This window comes from Onychomys torridus, chromosome 1 (genome assembly GCF_903995425.1).
Source record: "Onychomys torridus chromosome 1, mOncTor1.1, whole genome shotgun sequence".
In the NCBI taxonomy this organism is placed as follows: Eukaryota; Metazoa; Chordata; class Mammalia; order Rodentia; family Cricetidae; genus Onychomys; species Onychomys torridus.
In genome coordinates, this window is record NC_050443.1 from 145058618 (window position 1) to 145083780 (window position 25163).

The window sequence follows — 25163 nt, forward strand, 5'->3', positions numbered from 1 at the left end:
TTAATACAAGGCTAGTAAGTCTTTGCTGTTATCAAATGAAATTGTAGGGTTTCTTAGGGGCCTGGGTATGGAGAAATGTTCTGTATTGCTGGCAATTGCCATGTTGAGTCCTCACAGCCAGTGTGGCCTTGAGAGGGAGACTGGCAGGAGTTACAGAGTAAGATATGCTCCAACAAGGCTGAAATCACTCTTTTTTCCTGGCAACACTGTATAAGGCCAGCTCGGCCAATGCCTGGAAGATGCGTAGAATCCCCGAGTCAGAAGACGGCTGTGTGGAACTGCGACCATCCCGTGCTCAGCCCATACTCTAGTGCCCATGCCAAGAGGCTGTCTGGCTTTCAAAGGCAACACACTGTCTTATTGTCTTCAGAGCCCCTGGAGTTCAAGGTCAGCCTTGATGACTAGTTCTTCCTCCTTTTGGACAGATTCTCTTTCCTTACGGTTCCTCCCTGACCTTGATTCTTTTCCCTGGAAAGAACAAAACAATGTGTTTTCTGTCTTCACATCACAGCTCCATGGGTGAAATGTTAGAGGACTCGGGTTTAGTCTGGCATGAACTTCCCAGTCCTGCTCTTTTGAACTTTCCTCATCCTTCAAGGCTCAGTTCATCGGTTGTTTCAGAAGATAAACATGAATTGCACATCCCAGCATGCTTTCACACCCCTTTGCCATCTGTCACAGCACCATCCCAGTTTCCCAGCATCCTCAGTCATTGTGCAACTTCCTGGCTGCTTGGTAAGCTGGATCTGGAGCGATACCTTGTTAGAATTTAGGACTTCCATGTGCAGCTATTAAGTGCCACTGGTTGCCACAGTGAAACAGACTATAGGGGAGAGTGTAGATCCAGATTCTAGCCCTTACCGTAGCAGAAGCAACCTAAATACACCAATCTGGAAACCTATCCCAAAATGTAAGTTGGGGTCATTTCTTAAACATAAAACGCCTGTGCTGATGGTTCCTGGTCTGTGAGGGCCCTTGTTCTCCATGACATTCTTCAGGTAGCCAGGCTGGTGGAACCCCTGCACACTTGGGCAGCCTCTGTCCACATGAGCAGAAAGAGAGGGAAATGGCATGATGCAGGGCTGTAGGGACCAGTGGTTGTGCCTCACCTGTTCCACACACTTCCACTTACATCCCATTGTGTGGGCCTCTTTCATGTGGCCACCCCAGCTGTCTACAGAACAATGGAACATTTGTGCCTGTGAGCCCAGGAGAGCAGAGCAAAGCTCTGATGAACACCTAGCAGTCTCCACCTTAGCATACTCAGATAAATATAAACGATATTAGTGCTTTCCTGACAAATACAGTTTCATTACAAACAGGTTTTATTCTATAATTGGAATATGCCAAAAATTCCCACAGAATCCTGGAGTTGGTTTAGTTGGAAGATTTAAAATTTTTTTTTCTTGATTCATAATGTTTTAAATGAGAACCACAATTTCAAACACAGCTTGTTTTTGTTTTTGTTTGTTTGTTTTTTTAAACAAAGTATTTTATGTAGATTTAAAATCCATTTCCATTGAAACATAAATGCTTTCAGTGGTAGGCAGTTTCCCAGTCTTGGATTAATTTAATCTTTGGTAGTGGTCCATATAATTCCCCGTTACCCAGTTGGCCAACCTGGGGTCATCCACCATATCATCCTTCCCAAGACAGTGCCTGGGTAAAGGTGGAAGCTGCTGTTTAAGAATGACCTTGGTGGCATGCATCTTGGTTCTTCCCACCCATGAGTCTCCGTGAGAGTTGGTACAAGGCTGATGGGCTACTGTTATCCCCAGAGGTCTTGATGTACACCTGGACCCTTTTGATGCTCCTGGAGACTTTGATGACTGGTACTCCTGATGTCTGGGGTCCTGGCCCACCAGCTTCAGCCAGAAGCTGTTCTATGTTCTGATATTTCATTAAGTCTCTGGTTTCTTTAGTCTCAATCTCTTTTGTGTCTTGGCTGCTTCTTGAATACCATGTTGGAATATGTGCATCGAAACTGGCCCCTTCCTTAACAGTTGCGAGGTTACCACAGAGGGGTTGTGAAGCCTCCAATTTCTAGGCTCTGATGATTGGACAGGCCCAGGAGCTTTTTAAAAACAAACAGTATGGAATGTCTGATATTACAGATTTTTGTATTAGTGTATGACCATATATGAAAGACATAGTGAGAGATTGTCCTAGAAGAAGCTGAAGGTCAAGCCCCATTAGCTTCCTGGGGAACATAACTCAGAGCATGCCTTTCCACTTCCAACACCTTGAGGGATTTTGTTGTCTTCTTAAGACTTATTTCATCTATTTACGTGTGTTTGCTTATATGAGTGTATGTGCATGCATGTGTGTGGATATGTATTCATATGTACATGTGGAGGCTAGAAAAGGGTATTAGATCCCATGGAATTTGAATTACATCATAGGGATGGCCAGTTTGTGACACAGGTACCAGCATATGAACTCTGGTTCTCATAATTATACAGCAAGCACTCTTAGCCACTAAGCCATCTCTACAGACCCTACCTTAAGTTTTGTCTCTGAAGGGACAATATTTCATTTCAGCCCCAACAGCAGTTCAGTGCTGCCTGGGACTCTACAAGATCAGGGGTACAATCCCCAATAAGATTGCCTGTAACTTCAGATACCAGCCACACTTTGGGAGGCCCAAGGGCCCCATGACTTCTCCTGTTTGGCTTAGAGGCTTCCATGAGCTCTTCAGATTCTTTGTTTACTAGTGCGGCTTGCAGAACTCGGGAAAATACGCCTGCACCTCCAGTTTAATGATGATGTATGTGAATCAAATGAAGACGCAGATTTTCCTCACCTTTACATGTATATTTAAGGTGCTTGAGTCTCCCATCACATCAGTGGGTACTTCACTAGTCCAGCAATGGCTAGTTGTGAATGAAAAGTCCAAGAATCTAGTAGCTGCTCAGTCTTAGCTGGTATTGTATATGTGCTGGAATCCTAAAGAAGCAGGCTCCAGTGCCAGTGAAGGAATGGATGTGCTGACAAGGTGAGGGCAAGCAGGTGAAGAAGGAACCTTTCCTTCTTCCATTGCCCTTATATAGGCTTTTAGCAGAAGGTGTAGCCCAGATTAAATGTGTGCCTTTCGGCCTCAAGGTCTGGATGAAAGGCTTGTTATCTTCTTGCCTCAAGATCTGGATCACAAGTGTGCCCTCCATTTCTGGATTGTAATTCATTCCAGATATAGTCAAGTTGACAGCCAAGGATAGCCATCACAGTGTATATTAGAGCTTCATTAAGTGGACATTATTGATGAAACCATTGGCCAATTGACTGACTTCAGTCTCCAAGCTGTTTGAACTCTCTGAAGATCAGGCTGAATGTTACGGATTGAGTGTGATTTGTCCCTCCAAAAGCCTGTGTATTGAAAACTTAGTCCCCAGCTAGTGGACCCCATCCATTGAGAGCCATTGTAACATGAGGATGAGGTCTTTTATTTCCACTGATGGGTTCATAAAATGGCATTACTGGGAGCTGGTGGTACCTAAGGTCTGACCAGAGGAAAGATGGTCAACAAGGCATGCTGTAGCTCAAGTTTTTCTCTCCAGCTCCCAACAAGCCCCTGCAGTCCCACAGCCCACTTATAATCACTCAGACACTTATATTACTTAGAAACTGTATGGCCATGGCAAGCTTCTTGTTATCTACTTCTTCTATCTTAAATTAACCCATTTATATTAATCTATTCCTTGCCACATGGCTTGTGGCTCACCGGCATCTTCACATGTTGCTTGTCATGGCAGCGGCTGGCAGTGTCTCTCCGCCTCAGCCTTCCACTTCCCTGAATTCTCTTCTCTCCTTGTCCTGCCTATACTTCCTGCCTGACTACTGGCCAATCAATGTCTTATTTATTAACCAATCAGAGCAACACATTTAACATACAGAACATCCCACAACAGTATGTCTTGTTCTCAGCATCTTTCTGTCTCACCCTCTGCTTCCTGGTTACCATGAGGCAACTATGTTACACCACACCCTTCTACCAGATTACTGGACCAGAAACAACAGCCAAGTAACCATGATCTGAAATCTTTTTTTTTTTTTTTTTTTTTTTTTTTGGTTTTTCAAGACAGGGTTTCTCTGTGTAGCTTTGCACCTTTCCTGGAACTCACTTGGTAGCCCAGGCTGGCCTCGAACTCATAGAGATCTGCATTGCTCTGCCTCCCGAGTGCTGGGATTAAAGGTGTGCGCCACCACCGCCCGGCCTGATCTGAAATCTTTGACATTGTGAGCCAGAGTAAGCCTCTCTTCCTTTAAACGTTCTGATAGGTGTCACAGCACAGAGAAGCCAGCTAACATATAAGCCAAGGTTCCAACACTCCAGTCACATTGTTGATCTTCTGTGACCAACCCTACCCAAAGCTCCCCAGAAGTCAACTAGTAAAGATACTCCTGTCACTTGGGAAATGCCAAGGATGTAGATGCTCCATGCTAGGAACCTAGAGGCAAATGAGCAAGAATATCCAGCAGGTAGCACTGTTTTCAGGCCTGACTCTTAAGCTAGCCCCAAGGCCATGCCCTAGGGGCTGGTACTTCAAGGTCATATAGGTGGGACAGATACCCACTACACCTGACCTCTGCCTCTCTCATGAAAGGAGGCTCTCCTCTGTCTTACCTTCTCCTCATGCAGCACCTTCCTGGGAGAGTGCTCCATGCTGGGTCTCTAGTGCCATTCTGCATAGTCCCCACCTACCATGCCATCTATGGCTTGGGGTGGGCCTTTGGAAGTGAAGGAATTCTGTGATGGGACACAGAAGGTTTGCTTCTTGATGAGCATAAACTATCTGAGACAAAGGAGTGGGGAGGGGCTTCGTACTGCACCATTGAGGACACTACTAGGGTTAATTTTCCAAGTAAGAACCTCTGAACAAAGAAAGCAGTGGCTTTGATTGGGGGAATCTATTCATAGGGGTAGACATCACCATGTGTAGAGACACAAATACTTCTGAGCATGCTAGGTTTGAGGTCATTTACATGTTCCAATAAAAGAAAGGTGGTGGGCACATTCTAGAACATGTTCAGTTCAGGGTCATCACCACATGTTTAAAAGAAAAGATGATGCATAAAAATAGAGGATTTAGTGTTATTCTGAGCACACTTTTCCCCATGACTTGATGGTTTGGGCTTGTCTCCTTCTAAGATTCTCGAAGAACCTATATTAATAACTGGTTTTTTTTGTTGTTGTTGATGATGATGATGATGATGATGATGAAAACACCTGACAGAAGCAGCCTAAGGGAGGAGAGGTTTATTCAGGCTCAGAGTTCAGGAGGTATGGACCATCCTGGTGGAAGATACTACTGCTAGGTTAAATGTAGCTGCACTGCAACAACTGGGCTTGCAGCAGGTCACATCCCATGGCAATGCAGAAGCAGGGCAGAACAGAGATGGGATAGCCTTGAAACTTGAGGCTCTGGCAACCTACATCAGCCAACTAGGCTCTCTGTCTCAGAGGTTCCAAATCCCCATCAACTGTGGAGCACACATGTCCCCATATAGGAAACATTCACATTAAGACAGTATCAGTCTTAGCCGGAGTAAAAAAGCACTACTACTTTAAAGCCGTGTCTTTTCAAAGGCCAGCAGCCCACCCTAGTTATTTCACAGCTCTTGGAAAGGCCCTGCCTCACCTAATGGCTAACAGCTTCCCCCTCCCAGAGAAGCCTGGTTGGCATTAGTGTATGCTGATGGGCTTCTACTGCTGGTTTGCAAAGAAGCAAAGGCATTATTTGCCTCTGTGCACTGACCTTATCCTCATTGTTTTGTAAGACAATAGATCTCCTTCTTGCGCAGGGGATGGTCCATCTCGAATGTGTGGAAAGGTATATTAATGTGACTAAAAAACATTCTAGCAGTGAGTATTTGGTTGCTTCTTCAGGGTGTACTCAAGGTGTTAACAGTGCCACATCAGTCAGTAAACTTGCATGTGTTTATTTGTGCTCATGATATAATTGATGTCTTGATAATTTCTTGAAAAAGTATGTATCTTAGGTGTGAGAGCAGGCATTCCATTTACCGTATTGGCAGAGACTCATAATGAGGCAGTGGATAGGTCAGGGCTTTTCATTTGACTTCACCATGTCTGTTTCACCTGAGATGTGTCTGGCATTGTAATGCAGGTGTTTTATTCTGGAGGACGGGGACTTGGTCAAGTTGGGGTTACTGCAGAGCTAAAGGGTGAGCTAACTAATGGTGATTTCTGGAAGGTTTTCTCTGCTCTTCCTGTCCTTTTGGTCTTTCTGCCAACTTCAAAATGCTTCCCTTCCTTAAAACGCTTCATGATAACCTGGAATTTGTTTAATTGCTGAGTTGAGTGATTTTTGCCCTGCAGCACTTAGAGATAATTGGAGTGTGATGTAGATTATGTGCTCTGTATAATATGTAATTACAGCTGGGTGGAGACAACACATTTTGGGAAGCATACCTTTGTCACACAGTGGATTTGATGTCTTGAAAATATGGTCTTGAAAAGTCCCTTTTACCGGACCCCTTTCCTTTCCAATAGTGTGTTTCAGTACTCTCCCACTGCATTCCCCCACCTACCCTAGCACAAGGGAATCTCCCAGGAATCCACAAGGATGACCTCAGCTAAGACTCTTAGCGGTAGCCTGAACTGGCCTTCTCTTGTGACCAGATTGATGCCTAGCTCAATTGTCATCAGAGAGGCACCATCCGGCAACTGATAGAGACAGATGCAGCCCCACAGCCAAACATTAGGCCAAGTTAAGAGAATCCTGCAGAAGTGGGGGGGAGAAGGAGTGTAGGAGCCAGAGGGGTCAAGGACACCACAAGAAAACTCACAGAATCAACTAACCTGGGCTCATAGGAGCTCAGTAACCATGGTGTCTGCATGGGACTGACCTAGGCAGTCTGCATATTTGTTACAGTTGTATAGCTTGGTTCTTCTGTGGGACTCTTGATAGCGGGAACAGCCTGTTTTCTGTGGGGTCTTTTTATACTCTGTGGATGGAGTTGTCTACACAGGCTCCTGGCACTGAAAGAAAATGCCCTTGGTTTTGTAATGATGCCCCGAGTAATTAGTCCCCAGTAAGTACTTTGTAATTGGGATGTTGATGCGGTCAGCTGGTAACAGAGGTGTTGTCAGGTCCAGAAAATTTCAGATGGAGCTCCTCGAGAGGCAAGGAGAACCATAGTTTTCCTTTTTCTTGATAAATCTGCCACCAGATGAGAGAATGAGTTTCTCATGATTTTTGTGTGCAGAGGGCGGGGGGTCCCCATGATCACATCTGCTGCCCGTGAAGAGGTCTTTGAGAGCTTTCTTTCCGCAAAGCCTGGTATAAAGGAAAGAAAATGAAGGACTCTTCAGATAGATAACAGTGGGGCATAATCAGTACATCAGATGTAAGCCTCTCCGTTCAGTTCACTGTGGCCTTTTAAAAGCCCTGCGGTGCCAGCCAACATGCAGACACAGACAGGACAGATCCCTGTACTTGGCCACTCAACATAGGCTGCCAAGGTTCCAAACTCTAGAAGGGAGAAGGTGGGATGTGTCCCTGAAGAGTTCAGTGATCAAGTACCAGAAAAAAAAAATACATACACAAAGCAGGGTGGTTGGTGAAGCATGCCTTCAATCCCTGCACTCAGGAGGCTGTGGCAGGCCAGTCTCTATGAGTTCAAGGCCACTGGTCTACAGAGCAAGTTCCAAGACAGGACAGGGCTACAGAGAGAAACTGTGTCTCAAAAAAAAAAAAAAAAAAAACCAAACAAACAAAAATAAAATAAAAACAACCCCACCAAAACAAAAAAAAAAAAAACCTTAAAAAAAATACACAAAGTTAAGAGGTTGGGGATTTCAAATTACATATTTGGAATTCTGCTGAAATACATCAAAAGTAATAAAAGCTCACAGGTATGAAGAGGTAGGCTGTGAACTCTTCTCTCTGGAAGTCTTTGAAACAGATAACATCTCTGTTTGGGCTGGATGAAGTATGATCCACTCCAAATCAGAGACAGTCTGGAGTCTCTCAGCTATATTTTGGCTGAGAACATCTGTTATTCTGGGAAATGCAATTTTTCTCTAAAAATATTTTATCTTATGCTAGTAAGATTTGCTGGATACTTTATCTAAAGCATAATATAGACATATATAACACTTTTTATATTTCCCTACTTTTGTTTGTTACTTTAAACAATCTCCTTTATTTTGTTTTTAAGATACAAGATTTAAAAGAATTAGCCTTTTACTTTTTTTTAAATGCCGTTTAAGTTTTAAAATTAGGTCATCCAATTTACTGGGGCAGAATTTTCTAGCAAGCTGCATTTCCGTTTTTATACACAAGGGAGAGCTACGGCCCTAGGAAATAGGTTCAGACTTCACCACATTCCAGGTTCTGCTTTAGGACGGAAGTCCTGAACTAATTAATGGCGCTAAGGGAAATATTTGAGAGTAGTCAAAGAGTTTTAATAACTTCCAACAGCTTTTGTTTTCTATCTGCTGGCCAGACTGCTCGGATCAGCTGTTGGACCCCGGTGTGTGCCCTTTTGTTAGAATTCAGCGGGTAAGTTCAGCAGAAGAGATAGTCCTCAGAGGGCCAACCAAAACAAATACTAAAGGTTGAGAGGCGGGAGAGACTGGTGAATGCCTGATTTTACTTTATTTTTAACCTTAATGTCTAGAATTTCTGGACTTGAGTTTTTTGTTAGAAATCAGGACTTAGCTCCCAAATCAAACTCAGTCATCAAAAATAACAGTGGAAAATTGCCCTGGCCCTACAGGTACAAAGGAGATCCAGTAAGTTCAGATTCTCTTGAGATGGAGGAAAAAAATCCCATTTATTCCTGTAGAGAAAGAAAAAAATAGAAATGTGTCTATTTTCTTCAAATCAAGATTTAGTGTTTAATCTTGTTGTATTTTTATTTATTTATTTAAAATGAATAAGGTGAGATGACTGTAGTCTTCACCTTAGAGACGGGCAGATGTCTGAGTTTGAGGCCAGCCTCATCTATATAGCAAGTTCCAGACCAGTCAAGGCAGCATAGTAAGACTTTGTCTCAAACAAAACAAACAAACAACAACTCTCCATACAACCCAAACAAACCCATAAATAGTCTTCATCCTTGGTAAGGATTGGGGCCAGCACTGTGTAAGGAGAGTAAATTGGGGCAGGGTGACTCCATTTGCCCTGTGTCTAAATGTCTGAATGGGCTGAGATGCGCTGCCACTTAATACCACTTTCCCTGAGGAGCTGAGAACTTAAGTCATGAGATCCGCCAAGGGTTCAATTCCACCTCATGACCCCGGTACCCTTTGAACCTCTGGGAGCTTTCTTGGTTCTTTTTTATAACATGGTCCATGGAGAGGTAGGTAGTCTGTGTTTGAATGTGTGTTACACAGGATCCTAAAGTAGGAGAGTTTGCTTGTCAGAAAAACATTTCAATGTTTCGGGGAAAGCCCTAACATGTAATAGAAGAGAACAATTCTGTTGTGTGTCCTGAAGACAAGGTTTAGGGTGACAGGAGAAAGGTTAGAGTGAGGGACTCCTCACTGATGGGATGAAACAGGATGGCAGTGGCGTGTCTGCTTACTGAAGGTGTGACAGACAGCATCTGGCGACAGACTTATTCAACTCAAGCCAGCCAGTCTGCATTCATCCAGCCATTAACTAGCCCTATCTAGTTTTCTCCCAACTGTTTGCCACTTCCGGTTTCTCCTTGGTGCATGTTTAAAGAAAGAATATGGGGATAGCAGCCATAGCGTGTGGGCCCTGGCCTGCCATACCTACCTACATTAAGTGGTCTTTGACACGCCTTTCCCCAGTATGAGGATGGCAAGGGAAACTTGGCTTCCTGCTGGCAGAAAACAGCAGAAGAGCCAGAACCTGTATGTATTGCAGATAGTTCTTAGACTTCAAGCCCACAGAACTGTGAAAAGTCCATGTATGCTGTCTGTAAGCTCTTACTTTGTGGTCTCCAAAAAAGAAAGAAGCAGGAGCAATACTAAGAAAGCAATTGAGTATAGGCACCAGCTTTTGATTGTGGAAGCTGAGACTCCTGTGAGGGGCTGGCTGCTGCTGGGACACAGGACAGCCAGTGATGTGGCTTAGTCCAAATCTGACACTCCAAGCACCAGAGTAGGAACATGGCTAATGTAAGTCCTGGACTCCAGAGGCCTGAGAATCAGGAATCCGGTACCCAGTGTCCAGGGGCAGATGGTGAATTGCATGGCTGGAAAAGAGAATCTTCATTTTCTCTTGCCTCTTTTTTCTCCGATGGCCTCAGTAGATTGGATAGAGAGAGTCGCATTGGTGGTTTTGCCGATTGAAAAGCTTATTGCTTATTTCAGAAACACCATCACAAACATGTTCCCGAACAGTCATCGCCAGCCATATGAACATCCCTCTGTGATCTCAGGTTGACATAACATCACGTTAGTGTGGCCCCTCCCCACTCCCCGGGCTACCCCATCCCTGCCTGGTACTTTGTTATTCCAACTCAAACTAAGATGTGGTTCATCTGCAGCTATGATGTGCAGAGCCTTTCCATTCATTGTCTAACGGAAACCTCCAAAGTCCCAGGAAGCTGTGGTTGCTTTGCTGTTTATTGTGATTTTTTTAAAAAATAATGATCCCCTCCTGCTTTGTCATCCATGAGCAAATGAACAAGAACTGTATAAAAGCAGATTCACAACGATCACGTACTGAAGATGGATTCCGTTGAGCCGGAGATGTATTTGGGTATGGGCAATGTGTTAAGTTGTTAACTCTCACAGTCACAGCTGGCCAGATTTATTAATGCAATTAAGAGCCGGACTTGAGAGGTGCTCCTAGCAAAGATATTGCAAGTTAGCCACCTGCAAGGGCTGATAAAGAATGGATCTTCAAGCATATATACAGCAAGCGAGAATTGGCAGGGACGAAAAGATAGGTTTGTAACTGTTCAGGAAACGAGCAGACTTTAAACAACATGTATTCTGCATGATGCTAGCACATCAGTGTCCCCGCTCTGGGAATAGTCTCTAAGTATCCCTGCCTGCAGTTCAGACTGGTAGAGGAGGAAAGGGCTGCGGTCTCTTAGGTCTGAGTTTGTCTTCCTGCTGCTGTTGGGAGACTCCAGTCTTCCCAACAGCAACAGCTGGATGTGTGTTACCTGTCGGCGCTGTTTGGCCGTGTAGAGTTGACAAGGGTGCCCTGTTGTGACTGTGGACTTAGTAACTGATCCCCTGTGTAGACCCCAGAGACATCCTGGTTATGATACGCATGGCATTTGCAGAAGTGAGACTAGTCCTGTATTGCAATGGGCCATGGTAGGTAAGGTGCCAACAGGGTAGAACACGGTGAAGTGGGCAGCTGCTACCACAGGGGCCACTCCTTACAGGGAGTTGGAACTTCATCAGTTCTATGCAGACCAAGAACTGGGATTGTCTAGCCCACCCAGCCACCATTTTGATTCCTTGCCCACTACTGCCTAGTAGAGTATGTACAAGATGTTAAGTAGATCTATTGTAGTCGTCAAAAACATCAAGTTGATCAAATCCATTTGCATTCACAAAAAAATCAGTACTTTCATGTCGTGGTACAGACAACCCTGATGTTCATGAATTCCACATCCTCAGAATCAAGCAATCACAGATCAAAATGCTTTAAATATATATATATATATATATATATATATATATATATATATATATCTGTATTGAACATAAGTATTTGTCATTATTCCCTAAATAACACGTTACAACAACTATTTACATAGCATTTGCATTGTATTAGAGACTATAAGTGAGTAGGTTGACCCTAGAGATGATTTTAGGCTCTGAGAGGGTGTGCCTTAGTTATGTATGACTACTGTGTGCTTATATAAGAGACTTGAGCATGGCCCAGTCTTTAAAAACAAACAAGCAGGAGTAGAATACAGGAGAGTGGAAGACAGAAGAGGACCTCACTGACCTTTGTGTACATTGGAGGAAGAGCCAAGGGAAAGCCCTATTAAAAGACCATTGGGTGGCATTGCATCCAGGGTTGTTCTCAGCCTCGTGAGGATCTGCACTTGGCAGCAGCCCCAGTCGGCTTCACCTGAGGTACCCATCCAGCCTTATCCTGTTGGTGGCATTTACCAGGAGAAAGCTTGTTTTACAGGCCCTTGGTGCCAGCAGACTACCTTTTATATTTAGGGCCGCTGAAGGATAGGTAGCAGCATGCCTTCCCATGCTGGAAAATGACTTCTCTTCCTGCCCTCAATAGGGCTTGCTGTCTCACAGGATGTCTGTCCTTCCTTCAAAATGCTTTTGGCTTCTCTTGTGTTATATAGTTGCTGAGTTTGTTCTGGTTTGTCTGTTTCTACCTGTTAGAAAGTGGGCAAAACATACCCAATTCTCCCCAAGACTACATTCTTAACCCGAACTCATTCCCATAGATCTTTTTTTTTTTTTTTTTTAGCTTTTGTTGTTTTGTTTGTTTGTTTGTTGAGATGGGGGTCTCTCTATGTAGTCTTGGCTGTCCAGGGGCTCCCTATGTAGACCAAGTTCTCCTTCAACTCACAGAGATCCATCCGCTTCTGCCTTCAGAATGCTAGAATTAAAGGTGTGTGTGTGTGTGTGTGTGTGTGTGTGTGTGTGTGTGTGTGTGTAAGTGCTCTATCACTGAACCACGCCCCCAGCCCACAGGACTGCTTTTGAGTCCAATCAGGCCCATTCTCAGGGTTCTTTTCCTGCCTACCTTTCTCTGTGTCAGACAGTGCCAGGCTAGATGCTGTAAATCCATGCCACCATTGAATCACCAGAAGACTTGGAATCCACATGATTTTTCCCATTTTTCAGATGAGGACCCATACCTCATAGGCCTGGAGCAGGGTTCAGGATTTCACCTCTTCTTCATGACAGGTATATCTGCTGAGTGGATGTTCAGTGTTGAATCTGCTGGCTTCTCTATTTTGGTAAGGCACACCTACGTTCTGAAAAAGAGAAGCAATTCCCACCGCTGTTGATGACCACCTGGCCAATGTGCTCTGCTCTCCTGTTGGAAAAGCAGAGCTTGAAGCAGATGGGACACAGGTGGTTGTAAAAACCTTGGCGATGTCAGCCTAGAGAGCATCAAGGGAGCCTCCTGGGTGAATATGAGGCCTCTGCACACTGTTGGCTGGGTCACAGAGACGCTCCTGTGTGGATTTCTTTCTGCTAAGCAGCTGGACTCTGGGCTATTTATACCTGTAGGTCAGTGTCTCCACCATGGTTTGGTTTGGTTTCTGGGGATCCCAGCCTTTACCTGCCCTCCACTGTGCCTTGTTCAGTCATGACACAGGTACTACTCTGCCTTTGAACTGAGGGCCTCATTACCTCTCAGTGTTGCCTGTTAGGCTGGATTTTTTTATTTTATTTTTTATTTTTTTTATGTTGTTCAACTCTTAAAGCTAAAACAGGACAGGAAGATTGTATGAGTACCTGTTAAAATAACCAGAATCTAGCCAGGCGGTGGTGGCACACGAATGTAATCCCAGCACTCGGGAGGCAGAGGCGGGTGGATCTCTGTGAGTTTGAGGCTAGCCTGATCTACAAAGCGAGTTCCAGGATAGCCTCCAAAGCTACAGAGAAACGGAGAAACACTGTCTCGAAAAACCAAAAACCAAAAAAAAAACAAAAAAACAAAAACAAAAACAAAAACAAAAATAACAAAAATCCAGAATCAAACAGGATAGATAGTTGCAGGCAGACTAAATTCATGGGCGTAACAGGTACATTGCAAAAAGCCGACGTGGAGCAAGTTGGATGTGCTGTACTAAGAAGAGGTAACCAAGCCACATGGCAGAATGCAGATTTAAAAAATTAGTGTTAATTAAGTTATAAGAGCTAGTTGGGGCCAGGCGGTGGTGGCGCACACCTTAAACCCAGCACTCTGGAGGCAGAGGCAGGTGGATCTCTGAGTTCAAGGCCAGCCTGGGCTACAGAGTGAGATCCAGGACAGGCAGCAAAACTACACAGAAAAAACTGTCTCAAAAAAACCAAAAAAGGGTTGGGGATTTAGCTCAGTGGTAGAGCACTTGCCTAGCAAGCACAAGGCCCTGGGTTCAATCCTCAGCTTAAAACAAAACAAAACAAAACAAAAAGCTAGTTGAGGAAAAGCTTAAGCTAAGGCCAAGCTTTCATAGTTAATAAGTCTCTGGGTCATTATTTGCAGGCTAGTGGTCCGAAAATAGTCAGACAAGAAAACTTGCGCACGGGTCTTTCTTTAGATTGCTGGCTCCCGAGTAATGACTCGGAGACTTCTTGTGAAGTATGAAAGTGTGGCCTTGGTTTAGGCTTGTTCCCTACTAGCTCTTAAAACATCAATTAACCCGTTTATATTAATCTACATTCTGCCATGTGGCTCGTTACCTCTCCTCGGTACTGTATGTTCAACTTCCTCTGCATCTTGATGGCAAATCCCTATCTCTCAGATTCTTCCCAGAGTTCCTATCTCTCCCCAGAAGTCCTACCTAGCTATTGACCATACTGCTCTTTATTAAACCAGTCACAAGGTGCCTTAGGCAGAGGAGGTTAAACACAGACACACCTTCATAGTGTACAGAAAGATTATCCCACAACACCTGGGTCCTCTCTTGCTCAGTTTATCTGGCTTGTTTTTGTTCCTCATGCTTTGGGTGCCCTTTGAATGAATCCCCAAAGCCTAGACTTCTTGGGAAAGTCCCTTGTTGCAAGAAAGCTGAGGAGTAAACAAAGACTTATTATTTCAGCAAGGTGGTGAGCAAGGCGTCAATGTTAGTGCTGATGGAGGCTGATTTGATTAAAACGACCCCTTTAAACGTTTCTCCTCGTGGCTGGAGAGATGGCTCAGTGGTTAAAAGTACTGGCTGCTATTTCAGAGGTCCTGTGTTCAATTCCCAGTAACCACATGGTGGCTCACAACCATCTACAGTGGGATCTGACGCCTTCTTCTGTCATTCAGACATATATGCAAATAGAGCTCGAATATACATAAAATGTATAAATAAATCAATCTTTTTTTTAAGTCTCCTGGTAAGAGACTTAGCCTGGATTTCAAAACAAAATAAACTGTTGACAACCAGAATTAAACCAACTTAATGAGACTGCTTATGTCATGAAAGTGTTGTGTGGAAGGAGGGTCCAGGTCGCATGTGGAGATAATGACATTTTAGCCCTCGAGAGGTGTCTATGATTTAGATAGCAAAGAAGGATTTGGAGTAGACTCCTAGGCTCACAGAAACCCATTGGAGGCTTGGAAAGACGAGATTCCTCTCAGCTGGGATCCCATGTGTTGGAAACACAGAGTTTTTCTGGGGACAAGTGGAGAGGGGGAGCCCCTGGAAGCTCTGCTTAAGCAGAGACTATGGGTTTTCTTCTGGTCTGCAGGAAGAATTCAGAGCCAAAACATGTTTTATTTAGATGGGAGAATGGATGTGCTCACCCTCTTAGGCAGACTCAGAACTCTGTACCTTGTCAAGGTGTATTTATTAAAAGGAGGGAATAGAGTACTGGCTGCTCTTTCAGAGGTCCTGTGTTCAATTCCCAGTTACCCACTTGCTCAAAACAGAGGCCATTTTCTGTATGTCATTTCACAGGCCACCTGTAGGGTAGCGGTAGGATAGAGAAGCCTCCAGGCTGGACAGTGGAGGGCATAATGCTCCCGTGGATGAGTCAGAAAGATCCACAAAGACAAATACTGGCTTGGCTGATGGGAAAATGATAAAAATTCATTTCGAGTGCCAGGTAGGACCGTAGAAATTCCAGTTGATAACTCCAAAAAGAAATACAGGTGACACAGATTTTGATCAAACAGGATCTCTTCAAGAGATTTATTCTTTCTTTCTATCTCTGTATCTATGTGTCTATCATCTATCTATCTATCTATCCATCCATCCATCCATCTAAAGAATTGGGGGACATGCTCAGATACCTCCAGTAGTAGTTAGAGTTAGTGGCTGCTTAAAAGACACTCATATATTGAATATTATGGATTTGTTTCCAAGCTACTCAGGATCCCTCCTATCCAGGAGCAGCCAGATTACCACCCTTCCCAGGTGGGTTGATGCACATAGTTTGTACTCTGCTAGGACCCTTCATTGACAGCAAATTCTCCCAGGGTCAGCAAGAGCCTCCCCGAGGACTCCTTAATGGTGTCTGCTCTGGTCTTCGGGCCACTGGGCACATATGCCTGAACGTTTATAGTCCATGGTGGAAAAGAGCCAGAGAAATGTGTATAGGGTGGGGGTGGGGGGTGGGGGGAGAGCCACACTGGTCGGAGCAAGCACCTGGGAAGGTGAGAAAAGAGGAATGAGGCCCAGCAGGGTGTCCTGGACATACTGATGCAGTTGAAGGGTTGCCTTAGAAACTCACATGCATCCTTATTGCCATGTTGATCTGAGGGAGACCAAGGTCCCCTTTGGGTCTCCTGACTAGAACACTCTGCGGTCTTTCCTGCAGAAATACTAGCTATAATGTGTTGCTTAGGATTCCCAGCTTGGGTGTTTTCAGAGCAAGTGAGAAACTGACACTAACAAAGCGTATTGAGTAGAGACTCTTCCCAAATTCTAACAGTTCAACCTCACCTGGTCCAATGCCAATGTTACTTGAAGTGAGTGTGTGTTCATGCTTTAGAAATAAGAATCTTAGTTTTTTTCATTCATTATTGTTACATGTATGTATGATGTATGGAGGGGTGCATATATGCCGTGGTATGTGTGCAGAGGTCAGAGAACAACTCCATGGAGTTAGTTCTCTCCTCCGCTCCTCATGTGGGATCCCGAGTAGACCTTAGGTCATCAGACTTTGAGGCAAACAGTTTTGCCATCTTGCCAGCCCGAGAACCTTATTGCTTTCCACAATTACATTTCACTAATTTCTGTAACACGGGAAGAAATCCTGCAGTTCCTGTGTCAGTACATTTGGGAACAGAGACTGTGTCTGTGCACCGAGTCAGAGAGAGACTGACAAGACTCGGTGCTGGGACAGGTTCCTCAGAGGCCAATGTTGCAGGCCCTTGCCTTTAGAATTACTGATGGACAGGGACAGGTATGCACCCTCGAAAACTCTTGATTCCCCATTTCTAAAATGTGTTTTGGGGTCTATTTTTTCTCTGGTCATGTGACCCTGCCGTTAGAAGTACCTGTTTGTCTTTTTGCAAATCACTGAGAGTGCTTTAGTTAATGTTGTCTCTGGGTGTCTGCTACCTCGTTCTTCCCATATTGACTTCAGCTATAGATTTACAGCAAGCCTACCAGCCCTGCTGACAGAGTACTGATGAGGAGCAGAGGCCAAGCAAGGCTCTTCAAGGGTCACGTGTTTCTTAGCAGGATCTAGTCATATTTAATTCAGACTCTTACTTCTTTTTGCTTCGGAATTATAGATTGACTTTAAACTTTCCTAGAGAGCAAGTTTTGTTTGCAATGTATGTATGGCTCTCCAAGACCCCAAAATTTATTGCTTTATTAAGACAGTTGTACTTACATTATCTCAATTCATGAGTAATTGATTATCTCAATATACTGAGTAAAAAGTGTGGGACCTCATAGTCTTCCTGGTGTCCCAGTAATATATGAATAGGTGTGTGTGTGTGTGTGTGTGTGTGTGTGTGTGTGTGTGTGTGTGTACATGTTTTTACCTCGTCACAGCCTAAGTATGCATGTCTTATATGTAAGGAATCCCAGTCCCCTTGGGACCAGCTCCTCTCTTTTACTCTGCATGTGCCCTGAATCCTGTAGTCCTCAAATTATTCCTGTTTTCAGCTCATGACTTCTGGCTTAGGGGCCACCCCATCAGCTTCTCCTTGCATGGATATATTCTTTCACACCTGCAGCAATCCAGTCTCTCTCTCATACACATGGTATTTAGAAACCGTCAGGACGCCCTCTAGACCAGAGATCCTTAGGATAGACAAAGACAAGGAGAAGTTGCCCGACTTAGAACATGGCTGCCCAGGCAGCAGGTGTGGAGTATGGAGCAGTTCCCCTTAGATTTAAGAATGGCCTGAAAGACAAAGACTTTCATCACTTACTCAAAAGGATGTGCACACACGTGACTTGCTTAGCACCAGTAGGTGCATATTTCCATCACTATGGTACAATTAAGCACTACTTGCCCGCAGCACATTTCAATTGCCATATCCTGTATTAGTTAGCTACAACATACCACAGATTATAGTTTAAACAACTATAGAGACTTCTCACAGCTCTGGGGACTGACCATGTCATATCAAGGTGTAGCATCTTTGGTGTCTTTTGAGACCCTCTCTGTCTTGGAAATACCCATCTGTTTTTCACATGACCGTCCTGTGTGTACCTGTGTACAGCAGTCATATAGCATCGGAGCCCACTTACATGACTTCATTTTGCTCACTTTATGTTAACTACCCATCCAAAGGCCTATCTCCAAATGCAGTCACATTCTGAGGTCTTGGGGATTAGGACCCCAATGGATGGAGTTTAGACCCTAACACCATGCGTGTAGCACTCATGAATTGTTGTGCATAAGGTACAGATGTTGCTAGCCTTTCAGCTGTAATTCATGATGAATAGGAGTTGAGACTCATGACGCCTTTCAAAACCTGCTGCTGATTTGTCTGTGTCTAACTGGCTGTTTGCACATGGCAAGGCACACAAGTATTTTGCTTCCTTGTCTCCCAGTCCTAAACCTGTGTGGTTGTTTTACCGACAGAGATCGTCAAATGAGAGGATTAGACACTAGCGGTGGAAGTACAGATGAAGAAACAAGAAGTGCCCCAGAAAGTGAAAGTGGTTGAGTTAGATTTGTCATGGCAACAGCATAGTGAAGCTTGCTGGAGTCCTGGGCCTATGTGAAGGTAGCACACACCCTGTATAGAAATAGACCGACTGCTGTAAAATCACAGTAAAGACCGCTAACATTATTCTCTTTGCATTTAAATTGCACTAGGAACAGGAAGCTACTTATGGCTGAAATTGAGCATTCTACTTTAGATTGAAGACCACAGTGGCAGTAATTCCCGGACAGTTTGGTATTCAGGCAAAAGTGCAGAAGTTAGTTGATTTCCTGAAGGAAAACTGTAATGACATAAAGGTTAGAGAAGAACCCCTTCTAAGTTGGAGGAAGGGAATGAATATGATCAAAACACACTGAGTAAGTTCCTCAAAGAACTAATACAAATCCCAAAATAAAAATATAAAGAGTCTCAGTGGCTCTGTGTAGCTTAAGATTTATTGGGGTTGAGGCTGGGGCTTTCCTTTCTCAGAGAGCCTCAAACTGCTACACTTTGATGTCATGTGTTGTTTTATGTGTGTGTTCTCCTCCCTCCTTATCGGGCTGGTCGTGAGCATTCTTTGAGTAGAACAAGTTCCCCATTCTTAGCACAGGCTCGCCGTTTTAATGCTTTCCTCCACAATGGGTGAATGCATAGACCAGAGAATTTGTCATATGGGAGTGACATGTGACCCTGGATCAGGGCTCAGAAGCCTGGAAGAGATGGTATGGCTCAAGCCTTGCATTCGTGTCTTGGTGTATCCTTCCTGATGTGAACTCCAAGTGTGGCTACAGTCTTAATCATCTTACTTTTCCTGTCGGTGTTAATGAGCATCATCCTCAGTAAGCAATGGCTTTGAACCAGAAACCTGCCCCTCCCTCTTAGTATTTCTTAGAGATGGCCTAGGCCTTCCTGGAGAGCTCAAGGGAAAAATGGACAGATGTACTTGTTTGTTTTTTGGCTTTTTTGTTCTTTTGTGGGGGCTTGCCACCCAGCTCCCAAGTAAATCACACATGGAGGCTTATTCTTAATTATGAATGCCCACCCTTAGCTTGGCTTAGTTTCTAGCCAGCTTTCCTTATCTTAAATTATCCCCACTACCTTTTACCTCTGGGCTTTTCCTTTTTTCTAACTTCTGGAAATCTTACTCTTACTCTGTGGCTGGCTGTGTAGCTGGGTAGCTGGCCCCTGGAGTCATCTTCCTCGTCTGGCTGCTAGAGAGCTTAGCTCTCCAAATTCCTCTTCCCAGTTTTCTCCTTCTATTTATTCTCTCTGCCTGCCAGCCCCACTTTTCCTTTCTCCTGCCTTGCTATTGGCCAGTACTTTATTAGACCATCAGGTGTTCTACACAAGCACAATAACACAGCTTCACAGAGTTAAACAAATACAACATAAACAAAAGTAATACACCTTAAAATATTCTACTACAGGCAGAGGACTTGGCCATGTGTGACTTGGTAGTGGAAAATGGGCAGAGGTCTCGGCCGCATGTGACTTGGTAGTGGCTGGACAGGTGGTCTTGGGATACGGAAGCTGAACTGCATTTCTTGTTGTTGCCCATTATTTCTCTAAGGATATCTCATGGTGACAAATTCTCCCAGATTCTTTGATTCTGCCCATGTCAGTCAGAGCAGTGCATGTGCCTGGCTGTAAGTACAGAGTCTCATTGGTCTTGTGTGTTTGGTTAGGGTCCTCGGAGCCATACATTTGGGAAGCTTCTATCTACGAAAAGTTATTCCTGAATAGCATGTCGAGATTCAAAAGCTGGGGTGGGATGAAGAGGTGTTTGAAACGGGGCCATGGTGTATAGCACAGGGTGGCCTTGAACTTGGGATCAGCTTCCCAGATTCTGAGATTACAAGTGTGTATCACCAGACCCTGCCTGTGGGTTCTTAGTGGATTTTGTGGCTTGACATAACTTTGCCTCTCCCTGTACTAATTTTCCTGTTTGACATTCCACCTTGAAATGATGGACTTATATACTTGAGCCTTCTTTGTCGCCTCAGACCCACCCCAGCTCTTTAAATGGCTCCCTCTGCCACTGGGGCCAAAGAAAGGCCTTGGTTCACTTTGCTCTAATAGTGACCTGAGGTTGTTGAACAGAAACTAGAAAACTCACTGTGCCAGAAATGCAGTAAGCCAAGGCTGCTTGCTTCCCATCTAGGCCTGGGGCCAGCATTGTGTATTTAAGTCCAGTACAGGAGAACCGCAAATGCAGTTGACAGTCAGGTTGTCCGACAACAAATGCCTGAAATAAGCGAATGGTTGCATTCTTTTCATCCTAGCACTTGGGAGCCTGAGGCAGGAGGATTATTAGTTCAAGACCAATGGGGTAAATGGAGGTGTCTGTCTATTGAATGAATGTGCCATCCATCATGACATACTGCCCATTGTACCATTATGTGGGTAGGAATCCTATTTTGTGAGTTCCTTAGGCTTCCCATTAACCCATCTCTTGAATATATGTGAGGCTTTCGTTGGCAACAGACAATCTGAGAACAGTGGGCATGCTCTCTCTGTGGGTATATTCTTACACTGGTGGGCATTTCCTCAGTAACAATTGATGGAGGGGATAAACGACTCTTGAGAGGGCTTGCAGTCATTGGGCAGGACAAGACTGAACGTGCCACCTGTTGGACTACTGAAAGATTTGAGTTCCAAGGGAAAGCTGCCAAAACATCCCAGTAGTGTGCGCTTTGTGCTCAGACAGTGGCGACACGTCTGGACCTGCGGTCCTTGGGATTCTCCTCAATATGTAGAGGACTCAGCTTTTTATAGCCGCTTCTTTTAGTAAGAATAACATATAGAACCCTTGACTCTCATCATTTTAAGTGCATGTACCAGTAAAATGAAGTGCATTCAAAATCTTACGCAGCTGTCAACACCAGGACCCCTTTATGGTCCCCTACCCTGCAGCCCAGGTGACCACTGAGCTTCTGTCCAGCGAGTGGCAGCTTGCAGTATTTGTCCCTTTGTCTGCGGGCTTTCCCTGGAGGGTATTCAGTTTTATGTATACCTTTCTTAAGGCTTTGCTTTTGGAGACTGGAATAGTGGAAACCTTAGCTGTTGTTCCAAGCCCTAGGTCTGGAGTTCCGCCACACCCGGGGACGGAGAGGCACGGCCACAGTTTCGTTGTTACTATTTCATATTCCTGTTATGAGAATGTGCCTCACAACGGAACTGGAAATTCTCTTTAAAATTCTACATTGTAGTTGTTAGCATTACTCTTCAGGTTTGGGGATCATGTCTGTGTTCTTGGTGTGCAGGGTCTCAGGGCTGAAGGAGACCCACTTAGCCTTTCAGGCTTTTACCCTTGGCTTTGGAGATGTGAGTTGCCCCCAGAAAACACCAGTGTGTAGTTTTCCTTCATATCCTTTAATGTAGAGCCTGGTCTCGCGCGCTCTCTCTCTCTCTCTCTCTCTCTCTCTCTCTCTCTCTCTGTGTGTGTCTGTGTGTCTGTCTGTCTGTCTCTCTGTGGGTCTGTCTGTATCTCTGTTTCTGTCTCTTCCTCTCTCTGTGTGTGTCTGTATCTCTGTCTCTCTTTGGGTCTCTGTCTCTCTGTGTGTCTCTGTCTCTCTCTGCTAACTAGAGTCCTTAAAGGAGGAGCCTCCCCCCCCACCACCCAGAGGGAAAAAAGAAATCCCTGTCAGGGTAGGGGCACAACAAGTATCAGACTTAGTGTCAGAATACTCCTTTTGTTTCGTTTTTGGTTTTTTCCATTTACCATCTATGGTCTAGTGATCTCCAGAATTGCTGCTTTACATGTATCTAGAGATGGTTTAGGCTACGGTAAGGGGGCTCTGCCCCACTGCCTGGTGCATTTGGAGAGGCAAGGGTGGGAACAATGGGCAGAGTGCCTTTTTGTTCACATGCCCCTCTTTACCTATTCACAATCATGCGGCCGCTTCTCTGTGATGGGGAGGGGGGACGTCACGTGTAACTCCACCTCATCACCCCCCCCCCCTCCCGGCTGAGAAGGAGCATAATGCCTGCTTTCTAGACCTTCCGTCATTCAGTGGAAGATGTAGTTGGCGTGTGTCGGGATGACAGAGGGCCGAGATGGAAGCCAGCACATGTGGCTGATGACCGGGGGCTGCCATGTGCTTGCAAGCATCCAGTGTCTGCTCCTGAGCGGTTGTTCCTGCATGGCCGCCGCCTGCCCATCCTCGTCAGAACCGCTGCTTTCTTAAGAATCATTGGAGAGCAAGGCTGTCCCTCCCTTGCTTGTGCATGCACATCCTGTTTCGTGAAAACCTATTTTTCTTTTGAGCAAAATTGAAAGAAAGGAGAGCAAGAAAGGAAGGGGGGGGGGGGGGGGGGGAAGGTTGCCATCCAGTGGAGGAAGGAGTAATTTCTAGCTTCATTCAGGGGGAAAAAAAAGCAAGCACACACACACACACACACACACACACACACACACACACACTCACACTCACGCACGCACACACCCGCAGGCTGAAGTATGCTTAACTCTTTTAACTTGGCTGGGCCTTTTTAGCACCATATGGGGTTCTTTCGTGACATCCGGAGCCAAATGAGTGCAGTGTGCCTTTAAGGAAAGAGGTACCTCACCAAACTTCCCTGTAGTTGTGCCTCACCATTTAGGTAGGGAAGGAAAGTGTTAATTTCTTATTTGTACACTTTTTTTCCCCGACTTCCTTCCTATTCACTTCATTAAATCTAGAGGCAGTTCAGCATGGGAGCCGTCTGTATGTTGAATTAGGGCCCGAACTCTTGCGCAACACGTCACCAGTCGGAAACTGGGGGTTTGCTCCTGTGACTTATTTCATTATTGTGCTGGTAAAAGGTTTGGAAGGGAATTCTTTCTGGGGGTGATACTTTTAGCATTGTGTAGCAAGTTTTTTGTTTTTGTTTTTGTTTGGTTTCTTTTCTTCTTCTTTTTTTTTTTTGTACTCCCCCTCCACCCCCAGCTAAGTTGTCCGTTGAGCTAGCTTAACAAATAGTATTTTTAAAATCAGAGACGCTCCCATAATTTCCCTTACATGCAGGAGAAATCTTAAGTCTAACTCTTGAAGTACGAAAAGCATTGGGAAATATGGAGGGAATTGATTTCCATTAGAAAAAGCCCCTTAGAAGCCACAGAACCCGAAACCCTGCATATAGATGTGTTCCGGGTCTTTGGGGAGGAGGGAAGATTTTTGTAGCTCTCTGCATTCCTGCATAAAAACCTTAATTTAAGGGGAATAATGGTCAGTACTTTGTGTGTTCTCCTGTAACTCCAGAACCTAAATTTAGTAAGAATCTGCAGTATTAGCAGTTGTAATAAAAATTGTTTGACTGGTTCTGTTTGCAATTTAATTTGTTTTTCCCTTCTTAGGTACTCACAGACGTAGAGATTTTAAAAGTCCAAATATCACAAGCTTTAGCTTTGTTCCCCTTTTGCCAGAATTAAGGGGGAGGGGGAGAGGGGGGAGGCTAGAGCAGAAATACTCTTTTCCCAACTTCCCCCCTCCTCACGGATCCCACTGAAAAGAAAAACAATGAGAAATCTTTCAGTATGAAAACCGAAAGTGAAGTGTCACAGTTATTCAGAATTTTTTTAACAGAGAAAAATAACACTGTATTAAAATACAGGAACCTGAGAACATGCACATTGATTTTACTTACATGCATCTAGTGGGGGGAAAATGTTTTTCTCCTGTGTTAAAAATCGTTTTAGAATGCTCCAAAACCATGCAGCATATCTTTTCTGAAAAAAAAAAAAAAAAAAAAAAAAAACCGACTAAAATGAAGCATAAAATACAACAAAAAGCATATCTTGCTTTAATCTTTTAAAATACATTTGAATATTCATTTGTTTTCTTATTGGCTTAATTGTTAAAATGCAAGCAAGACTCAGAAACCACCTGAGCTAAAATCTCTAATTCTGCCGCCTGGAATAATAAGGGGGAACAATATGATAAGTAGTTGTCAATATTAAAACAGGCTGGAGGAGGAAGGCTTGGGGCCTGGTCGTAGGTAGAATGAAACAGCAGATTTGAGTATCCACAATCCTTCCAGTATTAAATTTTCAGTAAAATAAAATTACTTGTATATGAAAACATAGCCTTTCCCAGCTCTCTTTTTTTTCCTGATCAGCTGATGAAGAGACTAGCAGCTCGCTGCTTTGCTGGCTTGTTAATTTTATCCCCACTAACTGTGATTTCCGATAGCCGGCCTGCTGATAGTGGTAAGGTAAATATCCTTTTTCGTTGCCGTCTTGAAGATTCAGTAGAAACTACATCCCAGGCATGTGTAGGTGTGTAACACATCAAAAGCCGGTGTTCTCCGTATTTCTGTGTGCAACTGGGTGCTGGTGGAGAGCAGTACCATTAACTATTGACAGGCTTGCATGCTGTATTTATGATTAGCATGTTCAGCCTCCAAGATATGCGGGACAATTTATTTCTCTTCTCTTTGCTTAGCTGCAGTGTGTTTAGCTGTATAGTGGGTGTCCTGCTTTTAGGCAAATGA

General features: G+C 44.3%; 1 protein-coding gene across 9 annotated transcripts in view; it reads left to right on the top strand.

Annotated features, from left to right (window-relative positions):
- Smarca2 (SWI/SNF related, matrix associated, actin dependent regulator of chromatin, subfamily a, member 2) overlaps positions 1-25163 on the top strand; it is a 172162-nt gene that overhangs the window by 118669 nt on the left and 28330 nt on the right. Inside the window, exons 1-2 of one of the 9 annotated variants that reach the window (XM_036208335.1) lie at positions 23115-23294; positions 24789-24884. The exons of 6 other annotated variants lie outside the window; for them this stretch is intronic. In XM_036208335.1, coding sequence (XP_036064228.1) covers positions 24792-24884 — 93 coding nt within the window. In that variant the 5' untranslated portion in view covers positions 23115-23294; positions 24789-24791. Of the gene's footprint in view, positions 1-23114; positions 23295-23353; positions 23497-24788; positions 24885-25163 lie in introns of those variants that run through there. 2 more of the 9 variants (XM_036208331.1, XM_036208344.1) reach the window with 2 other exon arrangements.